The 14396-nt window shown below is 40.6% G+C and overlaps 1 protein-coding gene across 1 annotated transcript; it reads right to left on the bottom strand.

Moving 5' to 3' along the window:
• Positions 1-8103: 8103 nt before the first annotated feature.
• On the bottom strand, positions 8104-11411 carry dusp1 (dual specificity phosphatase 1). Its single transcript, XM_055034036.1, has 4 exons — positions 10666-11411; positions 10310-10455; positions 9977-10196; positions 8104-9356 (listed from the first exon to the last, which is right to left on the bottom strand). The coding sequence occupies exons 1-4, from the start codon at positions 11072-11074 to the stop codon at positions 9001-9003; spliced, it is 1131 nt and encodes a 376-aa protein (XP_054890011.1). The 5' UTR covers positions 11075-11411; the 3' UTR covers positions 8104-9000.
• Between the last annotated feature and the right edge of the window lie 2985 nt (positions 11412-14396).

Below are 14396 nucleotides of genomic sequence, written 5' to 3'. Positions count from 1 at the left end.
GTGCTCTCCAGGAGATGGCGCTCACACATAAAGAAGGTGAACAGACTTCAATGCTGTAAATCCTCTCAGGCACAGAGAAATTGAGAAGAAAAGAGGCCCTCTGGAACGTACTAGAAAAAGGTTTGACATCTCTACTGAGACGCACATTGCTTGAGTAAGATGACCAAAAGATTTGCTTTTATTTCTGCTGTCAGACTTTAATAAATCAGTTGAGAAGAGATGAAAAATACTATCCCTGAAAAGGGATTAGAAAATCTCTGCTGATATTTTTTTATCATTTTATCACTATGATGCACCCTGATTAATGGATGGCTTTGATGATTCAGATCATACTGAACATGTGATCCTCAGTGATTCACGACTGGCTCATCCAGTGAATAACAGCAAAAATTAAGCAAAAACTGCCATCAACACATCAGACTTTGTAAGAGTTGACACAAACGGTCTTTTTTAAAACATGTAAACGCCACGCGTACTGCGAAAACTGGCGACCGCACGAGCTTAACCTGAGCTTTTTGAAAAAGATAAAGTCGGCAGATTGTAAAACTAGACGAAACATGGCACATGTTTCCTCTTAAACTGTTTTCTGCTTTTTGGCTTGTAACTCCGATCACCTTTTTAGGAGACAAATACATTTTGCGCAACTATGTCTCAAAGATGTGCAACAGTAAACTTTTTGTATGCCCTGTGATGTTCAGCGTTAAGTCATCTACTGACTGGGAGTCAGATGTCTATCAGACACAACAAAGAAGAATATAAGTTAAAAGTTGAATTCAGAAATTCAAAAGTATGACAGAGCACGTATGCACATACTTTGAATAATTATGGCGTACGGCTGATGACAATCTGCATTTTATATCTTCTCAAAGAATTTTGCATCATACAAAATACAAACATATTCCTGGTCTCGTAAAAAAAATAAATAAATAAACCATTTGTGTGTTAAACTCCATTTTGGGTTTCCATTCGCTGTAAGCAATAATTATATTCAAATAATAATTCTCTGCATGTAATGAGTTCAACTTTTTAAGTTGTATTACCAGTAGAAACAAATGAACTATTTGTATGTGAGATGCAGCTGTGTGATACTTGCTACGAGTTGTTCATAGGGAGAAAAAAAACACCTAAAGTAATGCTCTAAGAGAAAAAAGGGCATCATCTTATTTAAGTCATGAGGATTTCCACGGCTTATGAACCATTCTTTGTTAGAGTTTCAGAGATGGAGGTCCCGTGCTTTTCCTCAAGGCTTTTCTCAGGCATGATTTATGCTGTAGTGCCTCCATATTCACCAGAACGCAAGACATGGCAGTCCTCCCTATTTTTATTCCTGTCATTAATCGCTCTGAATTTTAGTCAACTATAGAATCTATGAAGTGGGGCAGTGGTTTAGTTTCCCTCTTTCTTACTTTGTTGCTTTTTTTCTTTTCTTTCTTCCTTTCTCTCTTTCTCTCTTTTCAGTTTCTAGGTCAAGTCCAGTCAGTGAGTTGGTATAACCGGTCTTGGCGCTCATGAAAAGTTGTCTGTGAGCCAGAAAAAAAAAAAAAACTCATATGCATCTGAGTTGTTGAAGGAATCAAATGCATCTGTCAACAGCTTTGTTATTTATGCCTCCACATATGTTTACCCCATTGGGATGACATCATGCAGTCAAAGTTCAGTTGCTATAAGAAGACAGGATGCCACGCATTCTTAGAATACTCCATACAGGATCTGACCTCTGCTTGTGAACGCAACAGCGCGGCTGCAGCGAGTGGAAAATTACAGCCTCTGCTCCGACTGTGAGGAGTGAAGGAAGCTTTAAAAGGGTTCAGATGTTGTTTTTTTCTTTTTGCTTTTTTCCTCTCAGCTTTGCTTGAAAATATGAGTTTTTAAGATTGAAAAGCGTTTAAGATTTCCACTATTACAATTCCTTTTTAGATTTACAGTGATATTATTATTAGTATTTCCTTCCTTTGGTTTTTTTTTTTTCTCATTTTGTCACATTTAAGTAGTTCACATCAGAGAGAAACTTTTAATCTCAGAAAAAAAAAATAACTTAGTAAATACAAAAGCAGTTTTAGATGGAAGGTATAATTAATTACAGAACAATAACAAACTACCCAAATCAACCTGATTAAATGCAGTGAGTTATTTATCCCACTGTTGGGGAGTTTTAGTCCACTTGTCTGTTTTAATGTAGCTACCTTTGATAGCCAGGAACAGCAGCACCTCTCTGGGTCTCTGCGAACCCTTCTTTTGTGCCGTTCATGGATGGATTGCCAATGTGCTTGGATCACTCTGCTGCTCCAAGCCAAGTTTCTAAGCTGCTGTCGAGATACCCTCTTTCTGGACCTATGGTGGGTAGCAGATATGAAGGTTCAATGAGGTGTGGTTTGTCCTCTTAGAGTAGCAAAGACCAACAAACTACCACCACTGTAGGTTTCTGTGTGAATGTTATGTTATTCTGTAAAGTTGTGTTTGCTTCATGCTAGTGCAACGGGACGCACCCCTTCCAACACCTTCAGGATCATCCCATGGCTTGCTTCTGGCAGTTTTGAGATGGGCCTTTGTGGTTTTTTTGCTGCCACCTTTAAACTTTCACGAAGAGCCACGTTGACCTGGAAAGCTTTTAAAAAATTTAATTTTCCTCAAAAGACTGAATTTGTTATCTTTCCTTGATCACAAAATTTGAAGATTTGTTGCGGTTAAGTTTAACAAAGGTTCGAATAGTGTTATCTTTCTTAGTGCACAAGTAAAATACCTCTCTACAACGAGGCATGAGAAATGCGACTTATCAGGCCTCACCATCACAAACAACGGCTGATCTGATAGGAGCCGTGCTCAGCCTTAGAGCGGACATATTTTTTCTGGCACCATTGTCTCACATTCCTGACCAGAGTGCTAAAGGAAGGTGAGCCCAGCTAGAAAGGAACGGGTCACTTCACTGCTGCCGCATGTAATCTCTCAACATTCCTAAAACTAATCTTTGGTTATCGTCCCACAGATCTGCCCTTTTTGCTGCTCCCGTCACGCAACTGCAACTTGTCCTACTTCTTGAAGCAGGGCTCAGAATATTGTCAACCCAAGCAGCTCTTTGTTAAAGTCACAACGTCTGTAGTTCCCTTCTGCCAAAGCTCTGTGACTGGGATTTTGCAGTTGAGGTATGTTTTAATTGACAGCTTGGGGTTTTGAAGCAGTTCCAAAGGACGGTTTAGAAATGTGGGGCGACAGGCCGTAGGTGTTGATCTGAAGATGATAACAGGCCATCGCAGAGTTTTAGAGGCTTCCTTGGCTCTGGATGTCACAGAGGCCTTCCCCCGTCACTGGCACAATCCTCTTACAGATTTAGTCCCCGTGCGTCCTCCTGTATGACATCAATCTGGGGATTAAATCTTCCCATTCAGGATGTGCATTAGGCTTAATCCAGTTTGAAGGTAATAATGTAGCACAGAGGTGTAATTACTCAGTGTCTCTCAGTAAAATCACACTGAAAAGTCAGAATATTTTTCAACCAAAAAGATCTCAATAAGAAAGTTTAGAAAGTCACGTGCAAAAATATCAACACCCTTTTCTCTTTTTTTTCACTTTATATTATAAGTGTACTATATTTTGGGGGTATTTTATGCAACAGATTTATACAAGGTAGCTAATGACTTCGGAGTAGAAGCAATATAATACATGGTAGCAAAATATGTTAGAAGTTTACAGCAGAGCTGGGTTATGAAGCTACATCTTAAGCTTTGGAACATCTCAATATATCATCCAAAATGGGAAAACTTATGACACGACATCAACCCTTCCAAGACACCTAAACTCACCGGATGGACAAGGAGAGCATTAATCAGAGAAGCAGCCAAAAGGTCATTTGTAAGTTTAGAGGAGCTGCAGTGGACTATTTGTGGACATGCCTTCCACAAATACAACTTTTAAGAAAGAGTGGAGACTGAAAAATTGACCGACCACCAGCAAAAGGTGGGTCTTCTTCTCCCTACTGTGCTCTTCAGATTTTTATATGCACATATTTTTTAAATGACTCATTTTAATTTAAACACAAACATTTTTGTCATAAAACGTCAAATGGCTCCCTTTTTTATTCTGAGCGTTACTCTTTTCACACACTTTCTGTTCCCACGCCCAAAAGAAAAGAAAATTGGAAAATAGCCATATCTTTTTTTCATTAGACTGAGATGTGTTGGCAGGAAAACTAAAGATGGCGGATTAACCAAACACAACAAGGAAATAAACAGCTCTGACTGTAAATGACGCTCTGCGTGGCCTCATGGTGAGGTATCTTTTCGGTGCAGAAACCACAGTATCACAGTAGTTTAAGCACCAGAGCTGATTTGCTTGAGCATCTTCCCTCTACATGCTGCTTTGGTTGTTTACTGTAAGGCATGGGTGTACATTGTGGTCAGCGTGCAAAAGTTAAATCCACCCCATCATAAGGCTTATGATAAAAATATATTTTGGCTGTCGATATGTAGAGGCTTCCAAAAATAGCTTCATAACTTTGGCTTTCACACATTTTGTCACATTATAGTTTTATTTGTAGAAATGGGTACATTATCTTCACATGTTTCTACAAATAAAAATGTGAACAGCCTGGTATTCATTCGCCTGCAGATCGACTGGAGTCAACATTTTGTACGATCACATTTTGCTGCAAGTACAACCGGATGTGTCTTCTCTTCGTTTTCTTCTGTAAATTAGCTCAAACTGAATCAGATATAACGAGAGGTGAGTCATGCCACAGATAATTAACAAGGACCTCCATTTGGGCTTTAACTGAACCACTGTGGTCCACGAATACACTTTAACCTGATCCCGTTTTAAAGTGTCTGTCTTAGGATGCAATGGTTTTGATCGGGGCTCTCCAAAGTGCAGCACAGGCTGATTTTGTGCGGCTCCACCTGCAAGCAAAAGCAACTTGGCCCCGCAGCGCAGGTGGCTGATGCAGGTGGAGAATTTTTAATTTGGGCGCTGACAAACTAAAACAACAGAAAATCTTACATACGTCAAGAAATTAACCATTTAATAAGCATGTTTTTTCTATACTTTTTAAGTTTCTTAATGAAGACGTCCGCATCCGTCCAATGTTGGTGCAGCCAAATCTGCATTGACTTGTTTTATAAAAGTTGGTAAATATGGTAACCTTTTTTAGAAAGAGTGACCTAATGCTGGTATTATTGCCTAAATAGACATTTCTTTCTATCTATTTTTTTCAGTTGAACCCAAAGACATTGATTTCTTTCTTTAAAAAAAAATGCAAACAGGCAATTTGGTACAACTGCAAATGAATCTGGCTTGTTTTATTTATTTATTTATTTATTTTTAAATTAAAATATTGAATATGCAGTTCATAATCAAATTTTTGGTGATTCTTTTACTCTATTGTTTTGGCTTGAGGGCTTTTTGACTTGACTTGACAAAAAATTTTGTACAACACTGTTTTAAATAAAAGCTTATAACCAAACAAAAGTCCAGGTCTAACTTCAAGAGTCGGCCGTTTTGAGAACAAGAATGACCACAAATTTGAGTCTCTTGATGTGCAAAACTGGTTCAACCGCTGTAATTAAATCACTTCCACAAACTATCGATTCAAGTGGTTGAGTGCACATTTTTCAGGTATTTATTTGTCACATATTTTGTTGACATGTCGTTTCTTTCACTCATCTTAGTCTATTAAATAAAATCCAAGTGAAATCCTAAGTGGGTGAACGTAATGTAACAATATATGAAAGGTTTTGTTATAATACAAACCTGAGCAAGGTACTCCACATGCAACATTTTTCCAACATGCAGCATTAGCATCTCTGTTAACAGGAGCAGTAAGACATTCAGTTGCTGTGCACAGGGAAAATATTCACGCCGCTTCACTTTTTCCACATTTTAAGCTACAACCTTATTCCAAATCGTACTTAACTATTCTCTTCCCACAAAATTCTACACATAAACTTTATGTCATTGCAACAAGGTGGGGGCATGGTGGGGGTGGAGCTTTTGAATGCTTTGTAAAATTTTTAAAAATAGGAAACCTTCCCAAGTCAAGTCTAATCGATTGATTTCACACCACAGGTAGACTCCATTTAGACATCTGAAGGACAAGCAGTGGAAACATATCAATTTTGAATGTTATGGCTGAAAGTCTATGAATACTTAAGACAAAGTGTAATTTCTATCTTACTATTTTTAATACATCCCCCCCTCAAAAAAAATCCACATTGTCATTATTGGGTGTTTGTGTGTGGAATGTTGAGGGAAGAGCTTAATTTCTTACCATTTGGAATAAAGTTTTCACACAACTATGTGGAAAGAGTGAAGCGCTGCGAATAATTTCTGGTTCTGGCTCCATGTGAAGTTTTTGCAGTGTCATTGATGCATATTAAATGTGTGGTTGGGTTTCTCTTTCAGTCATGGATGTCGTGTCTGACAAATAGGGCGACTATTGTGCACGAAGGATCATTTCAGCCGAAACCTCATCGAATTTGAGACAGCTGCTGTTCCTGTTCTGTGAGACGGATACAGACAGAGCAACAACCACACGAACAACCTGGTGGAGGCAAACGCAGAAACAATCGGCTGTCGCGCTCTTTGAAATTGTCTCGCTGACAACAGAGTTTGTCACATACACGAGAAACACTAGCATCAGATCATAAAGCATCCCTAATGACTTTCACACAAACTTCTGCCAACTTCTTAAAGCAGGAAATCTGAAGACACAAAGGCAGCAGGAGGAGTGGAGGGGGGTGGTGGGGCTGGAGGATGGAGAATCAAGGGGTGGAGGGGACACATATGTCACCAAAGCTACAGATTGTCTGGGGAGCTGAAAAAGTCCTTTGTCAGGGGAGCATCTCGTTACAGTCGACAGCAAATGTTTCTGGTCATCTCATTATGTATTCATGTTGAAATTGATTTTATTTTTTTTGTATCCCTCAAATTAGACTCTCAGCAAAGACTAGTTTGGCTTAAAAGTCGTATCGTTTCTGAGGAGTGCGACGATCGTTTGTTTTAAATGTCATACCACACGGCGGGTCACAGCCAAATCTTTTAGCTAATTTGTAACCCAAGCACACTGCTCTCCCTTTCACATTCACTGAGCCCCAACCTCCTCCGTAACATGTGGAGGCAGAGGACACAAGCCGGTGCTTGACTGAGCCCTGAATGCTCTTTGGTTGTCACACTTTTCCCAAACGCCTTGCAGCTGCCTCCATTGTGGCCCGCAGAAGGAGAGAGGCAGGGGAGGTGGGGTGGGGGGGCAGATGGGGCAGGGTGGGGGGTGCTTTGCTGATCTTTTGAGCCTCCTGCTGTTGCCCCGGACTCAGATGGGTTCACAGAGACGGAGTGTGGCCCGAACAATGGCTGACACCATGACATCATGCCTCTTATTTTGGTGAAATCCTCATGCAGATATATGACGGGATTCCATCGCATCAACAGGGAACAGAGGTACAAAAAGGACGTTTTGGCCTCCTCTCTGTCTTTGTCAGCAATGAAGAAAACTCTCCGTTGTGCAACAGGTTGTATGTATAAATAAGCCTCTACATAAATTGTTGTTAGTTGTAGCCTTATTTTTGCAATGCTGTCAACAAACACCTTATGAAATAAGATGGTTGAATTTGAAGTCGCAATGTTATATTATAATTACAAAGTGAAAAAAAAAAAATAAGCCTAACCTTTTATTTTAGTAAATAAGGATAAAAAATCAGACTTGAGAAAAAAAATTATTAGGCGTTCCACAACTGAAACAGTTTTCAAGCTTTTTGGGATTTGTATGTTTGTGGTTTTTATTTCCTTTGGGTACGAATGTGGTGCAACACAAAGGGCAAAAAAAACTTTAATTGGTAGTCACTAATGTCCTGTTTCCTTAAGCTTTAAGTGTAACGTGACACGTTACAAAAGGTCCATCTCTTTTAGCCGCCCCTTAAAATGAAAAAGACAAGATAACATCCCATTCAAGTGATAAACTTCTAAACAGTCATCCATGACTTCCTGGACTTTAATTGGATGTGACACAAGAGAATTGTCTTAACTACTATAAATTTAATATATCTTTTAAATGGCGATCTTAAAAAGAAACATCTATGTAGACTATAATTTGTAATAAAAGAGACAAAAGAGAACATCTTCAACTGAGTACAAAAACTCACTGAGATTTATTGAACATGTATAAAAAAAACTCTTTGACAGACATTTGTAAAAATAGCTGTTATAAAGAAATATATTAATTTAGTTAATAAATATGTCAGAACACGGTCAAACAGACCAATTGGTCCCCCCGGTTTTAGTAGTTTTTGGGGTTCCGTCGCAGCGCTGCAGTACACAGTACAAAAACATGAGGTATTTCAAAGTCGGTTTTCCCAACACGTCGTGATCGTCAGTGATATCGAGGAAGGCGACAAACAAAACCAACAAAAAAAAACAAGAAAAAAAGAAAAAGGAAGAAGTTTTATAATCTAATTATAAACCTGCTCCAAAACCAAACAGGTAGATTCTATGACTAATAGAATGAGATACATTCATTTCTAATCATATGCTTTACTGGGCAATGGGTTTGCATTGCCCCTTTAACAAGTGAAAAAATTCGAGAGGTTTACAAAAGCGTTCCTGAGATAACTGGTAGCCCTCTCAGTTTTGTTTTTAAATGATTGTGATTATCAAAAGCGGTTGCCTTCATCAAAATGAGAAATCAGTCTTTTGAAGAAAGAATGCTCAAGACTTCTTCTTCTTTAGCATCTCCCAACTGGGGTTGGTTTTCACATTAAGGACGTGAAGCGTGAATACTGCCTGATGGTAGTCGTTAAAGCTCGCTCTGAAATGATGAGGTCAAGCTATAAAGGTTTGGCCAGCAGAGTCAAGCTAACTGGCTCAAAGCTACAGCACCCATTCTGTCTGGTGACACCAGCATCACCATAAGCGGACAAATGGATCAGAGCCACTTTGTGTGAAGTGCTCCATGCGGAGTCACTTGGTAGTTCGAGTCCAAACAAAGTCTGTTTTTTGTTTTTTTTGGTGGGACTTCTGTCAGCAGCTGGGGGAGGTCGTGATGGGACTGTGGCGGAAGGCGAGCTGACCGGACGAAGCGTGAACGGGGATGGAGACGGGGAAGTTGAACACGGTACTGCTTTTGCTCATCGCCGGGCTTCCCGCCTCCGAGGAGCAAGTGGAGGAGGCCAGCACCTGGGACTCGAACTGGAGGAGCTGACCCATGAAGCTGAAGTTGGGGGAGATGATGCTGCGGCGCTGCTTGACGAACTCAAAGGCCTCGTCCAGCTTCACGCGGTTGGTGCGCATGAGGTAGGCGAGGCAGATGGTGGCAGAGCGGGAGATGCCGGCCTGACAATGCACGAACACGCGGCCCCCGTTGTTTTTCACCGAATCTGGTTGGAGAGAAAAACAAACAAAAAGGAAGAAAATTAGAATCACCGCAAAACAGCCAAAGTGGATGACAAAAACGCCTTTGCGGCACTTTCAGTTTCTTTTTAAATGTGCTCATTAGCAAAGAGGAACACAGTTAATAGCTTTGCAGGGTGTGAACCAGTGGGGGTTACTCCCAAAGGAGGCGTAATGAATGGACAAAAGAGGGGAACAGACCCCTGCTGGGGGTATTGAAGTGGCAGGAAGGCTGACAGTGAGTGAAGAGAAATTGCCCTTTGTTAGGTCAGAACAAAAAGAGCTATGAAGGGGGGAGGATCTATTCAAGCACAGCCAGCCCGAAACTACAAAACTAGCTTGGGGCTGCTGCTGCTTTGCAATTCATTATTTAGGAAAAAAAAAAAAAAAAAAAGGACATCCCCCTTTCTACGCCTTAAGGGTGGCCATGATGTAACAGCCATTGTGCTGGAGTGGGGAGCCAGCTGGTTGGATTTTGGAGGGAACTTGTGACGATTTCAAATCAAGCAAATCACGGGTAAAGAAAAGGGAGGGAACTGAGGCCGGGGCAGGCTGGGCGTTTGTTGTGCTGACAACTGAGGAACTAGTTAGCAAAACCTGCACTCACCAATGAACTCTATCGCCTCGTTGAACCAGGAGCTGATGTCGGCTTTGTGGTTGTCCTCCACCGGGATGCTTTTGTACAGAAAGGAGTCCTCGAAGTAGTTGGGACAGTTGGAGGAGACGTTGATCAGGGCGGTGATACCGAGCATGTCCAGCATGTCTTTTCTAGAAGCGTGGTAAGCACTGCCCAGATACAGAAACGGCAGGATCTCCACAGGACCACCCTGAATTGGAACAGAAAAATAAGCAAACCATAAGTCACCTCCACAACAGTAAAGCAGGAAGTAGGAAAGAAAGGAGAATGACATTTTCTTTAAAAAAAAAAACAAGTGCAAACCTGATCATATAGAGGTGTGTTGCAAGGACTGCAGTTCGGATCTGCACTCTCTGGATTTCTGGCACTCAGTGATAAGCTGAGCCCTTGAGGAGGGGAAGCTTTGGTGCACATCTCTGGATACTCAGAGGAAAAACTGTCAAATCCACCTGGAAATAATAACAAGAATAAAAAAAAAAAACATAATTAAAATCTGAAGCTCAACACAAAGGCGCAAGCTTTTATTTATGGGCGACAACTGTTCATTGCGGGCTATTTTCGAGCTCTGTTTACAACAAAAGCAGCTGGTGTGGGTGACAGCTGCAATTGGTAACAGTAAAGCACCTGAATGCGTCCCTAACCCGCAGCGTGTCTCTTACCTTGGAGGATAAACACGCTGATTCCACAGGGGCTGCGGCAGAGCGCATTAACAGCCAGCATCAGCGTCCCGTCCTTCTTGGCCTGTCCCAGGTCTGTGCTCCGCTCGTCCAGCAGCACCACGGACTGGTACTCGCCGGACAGGAGCCGGTTCCTGGTGTCCTCGTTGGGCACGATGTGCTCCAGGCCCAGCCCGCCCCTCGCCCTCCTCCGGACTATGGTGCTGAAACGCACATTGGTGGAGCCGGAGATGTGAGAGGCGTTGAAGGAGAGGAAGGAGCGGCAGTCCAGCACCAGGCAGCCCGGGACGTCGCCCTCCATTAGAGAACGGAGGGACGCGCAGTTGATGGTGGGAACTTCCATTATCACCATAGTAGTGCAGCGGGCTATGAGTGTCAAATCCAAATACATAAAGCAGAACTGTTCGAGTTCACGGTTACAGAAATAATATTCTGTTCTTTGGAGTGAGCGCTTTGTTCCGGTTAGTTTCTATGTAAAAAGAAACAACAAAAATGACGATGACGGTAAAGCTCGAAAAAAAGAAAGGCAAAAAAAAAAACAAAAAAAAAGAAAGAAAAAGTTTTAAAGTTGACTTTGGTGTTCCGATTCTTCCTTGTGTAGTTCCGGGTAGTTTAGTTCCTTATTGACCGAGTTTAAATATGTAACGTTTCAAAGTCTGGCTTCTGCCTCAGCGCCGTATGGAGCTGATTATATATACGAGCCGAGTCCATGAATGAGAGGCCACTGACGTCAGAGCGCCGCCTCTCTTGGCGTCCCGCCAACCAAGCGGACGTCATCACGATCGTTCTGAAGCGCAGGCAGGCAGGAGGCCGCAAGAACAGGGGCTCGCGCACATGCGAGACAATTCGACATGAACGTCCTGCACGTACGCGGGCACGCGGAGGTCTCTCTCTCTCTCTCTCTCTCTCTCTCTCTCTCTCTCTCTCTCTCTCTCTCTCTCTCTCTCTCTCTCTCTCTCTCTCTCTCTCTCTCTCTCTCTCTTTCTATTCCTTTCTCTTTCTCTCTGAGTCTCGTTTGTTTTTATTTTTGTGTATCTTCTCTGTGACAGATGACACGTGTATTAAATTAATAGCAATATAATTAAGAAACATTGGGTTCCAATTGAATTATGCAAACGTTGTCATTTTTGCTTAATTTCTGGGTGTTGCTTCCGTCTCCCCCCAGCCCCCCACCTTAACAGAGGTTAGCAGTGGTTAACCACTGTTGAGATTATGTATCTCACATGTTCATGTTTTTATTTATCTCTTTGGGTTCTTCAACCGCCTGTCGAGTGTCTAATATTTCACTGTAATCTCAGGGGAATAATGTCTCAATTTGTTGTATGGCAGTATGCAAAGAACTGCCAAATAAACTGATTACGGTTTAAATCATTTAAGACTTAGAGTGTTTCCTTTTTAGTTCATTTTCATGCTTGAAATACGCATCGAACTTTGGCTAATTTCTTAGTATTTTTACAATTAGAATCTGGATTTTTTTTTTTCTGAATTTCAACTACTCCTGGTTTTTATGTGTTTAAGAATATTGTTTCTTTTTAAAAATCTTAATTTGTTTATTGTTTTGATTCCCATGCTTATAGGAAATGTTGACAGAATAGCAAAACTAGTTACATACTCCATATATACATCTGATTATGATGTCATTTGTTTTTCTAGATTAATGATTAATTAAACACAAATCTGAACTACAATATCACTTTCATTATATTATATTATTTAAGTACCAATATTTATAATTAATTACATTTTAACAGAGTAAAAAATAAAACGAACATTCATGTTTTTTTCAGTGCATCAATAATCTAGATTATTATTTGTTTACAACATAGTCTCATTTACAATACCTGTCACAATTTATGTGTTCATTTAAATTGATGATCCATCGGCAAATAAAGAATTTGCCGAACTTTCCATGATGTTTAGTATTTAATTGGATTCCTATTTTGCCTCTTCAGTAGAGAGTTGACAAATAACAAGATAATAAGCAAATATCTGGCATGGGTGCCATAAAAGTTTATTCTTTGTTTTTATTAGTCTGTGGTACATAGTGTTCAATGCGGCGAGAACGAAGGCTAACCATAAAAGTTAATCACGGTATAGAAATCTGAAGTCCAGTAAATTTCCAGGTGCCGAGAAACAAAACACTGGTATACCAGGAAGCCGATGACAGATGGAGATGTCTTGACCTCTTGGTTTTGTTTTGTTCGGATGTATGGGGTGTTTCTTAGTTTTCCCAGAAAGATGAAAGAAAACATATTTTGAATGAAAAAAACAAAACAAAACATGATTTCAACCAGTGTGGGAAACCCTTTTCATTTGCTGATGTGGTTTGCTGATTCAGACTAGGCAACACGCATATCTCAAAATGCAGAAACGGGATGATTGTTGACTTGTTGACAAGGCGGGTGAGTTGCCTTCGTGTCTTCAAACAAAAGTTTGCAAAAGAAAAGGGAAAGAGAGATTATGCTGCCGAGCAAACACCTAAATAGTACAGTTGTTTCCAACTTTGAAATTCTATGTCTTTTAGCGAAAGCTAAATTTACCAAGCAGGCCATAATGTCATTCATAATTTACCACAACATGAAAGTGTGGAATATGCGCATGTGTGCTGGTTTGGCCCTCTTGTTTTTTCAAGCAAAAAAAAAATAAAAAATAGGTTTGTTATGGTGCAAAGAAAGAGGGGGAGCTTAGGCCCACTGAACAGAAAGTCAACCAACCACAGCCAAGTGTAAAAACTCTCTGGCAGGTTAAACCTCACACTCTCGTGAGATGAGTCAACTGTGAGGCACATGCAACAAAGCAAGAATGTTACACGCTATACAGGGAGGAGGGCCCGAGGTCGACTGAAAACAGTTTGTACTCAAACATTTTGTTCTGACGGCCAACGCAAAAACCCCCCCAGAATAAGGAAGAGTACAGCTAACAGAGTTACTACAGACTAGGGGTGAACATATAATGCAAAACCAAACTGTGTCAGTAATACAGTGAGGTACAGAACTTACTTGTTTTTTTTTTCAATACAAGTTTACTAAACCATATCAATAATCTGTCAGATTCTTGGTCTTGTCTTGATTGTATTCTTTTATATTTGTAAATGTTGGAATGTGCATGAGGTTTTACCGTGTGTCCAAATACTAAGCTCTGAAAACTGAACCTGTGTTGTCACCGTGCTTTTGGTTCTCTTGGCTGTGGCTTGTAACCAACAAGAGACCAGAAAGAAAAGGGAAGTGAAAAAGCGGATGACGAAGAGGCATTTCCTGCGGTCCAGCCTCGCTGTCACTTGCTGTCATCCACTGTCTGTTTACTGTCATTGTAGCTACGGGCAACAGTTGAGACATAACTGGGAAAATACACGGCATGTACTGCCTGATAAGTTTTAATAACAGACTTGTACATTTGGGACACATATATTATTTGTTTCCCTGTTGTGGTAAAAATAATACTTTCTACTGGGTTTATGGATTTTTTTTGCTGTGACATACGCAATTTTCAAACACCAATGTTTCTGTCATTTCCTGGACAGCAACATTGGTCACCAAACCCAGAAACCGAAATATACATTGTCCCACAATACAATATGACTAAAGCTCTAGCCTTAGTTTTTTTTAGTAGCTTTGATAGTGTTTGTTTCTGCTTGCTCCTGGATTGGGTAGAACTGGCCCAAAAGCAAACTCAGCAGTTGCTTACAGTATATCATAAAAACAAAGAGCCACCAA

The sequence above is a fragment of the Poeciliopsis prolifica genome, unplaced genomic scaffold (assembly GCF_027474105.1).
Source record: "Poeciliopsis prolifica strain line A6 unplaced genomic scaffold, Auburn_PproV2 SCAFFOLD009, whole genome shotgun sequence".
Taxonomy (NCBI): Eukaryota; Metazoa; Chordata; class Actinopteri; order Cyprinodontiformes; family Poeciliidae; genus Poeciliopsis; species Poeciliopsis prolifica.
The sequence above is the reverse complement of the archived record's forward strand: the minus strand, read 5'-3'. Positions and strand labels throughout refer to the sequence as shown.

Excerpts from the sequence above, each read along its gene's own strand:
- dusp1 (XM_055034036.1), bottom strand. The coding sequence starts at position 11,074 with ATGTATTTGGATTTGACACTCATAGCCCGCTGCACTACTATGGTGATA. Across the intron at positions 10,197-10,309 it reads ACACACCTCTATATGATCAG|GGTGGTCCTGTGGAGATCCT; the intron begins GTTTGCACTTGT and ends GTTCCAATTCAG. Across the intron at positions 9,357-9,976 it reads CGAGGCGATAGAGTTCATTG|ATTCGGTGAAAAACAACGGG; the intron begins GTGAGTGCAGGT and ends CTCTCCAACCAG.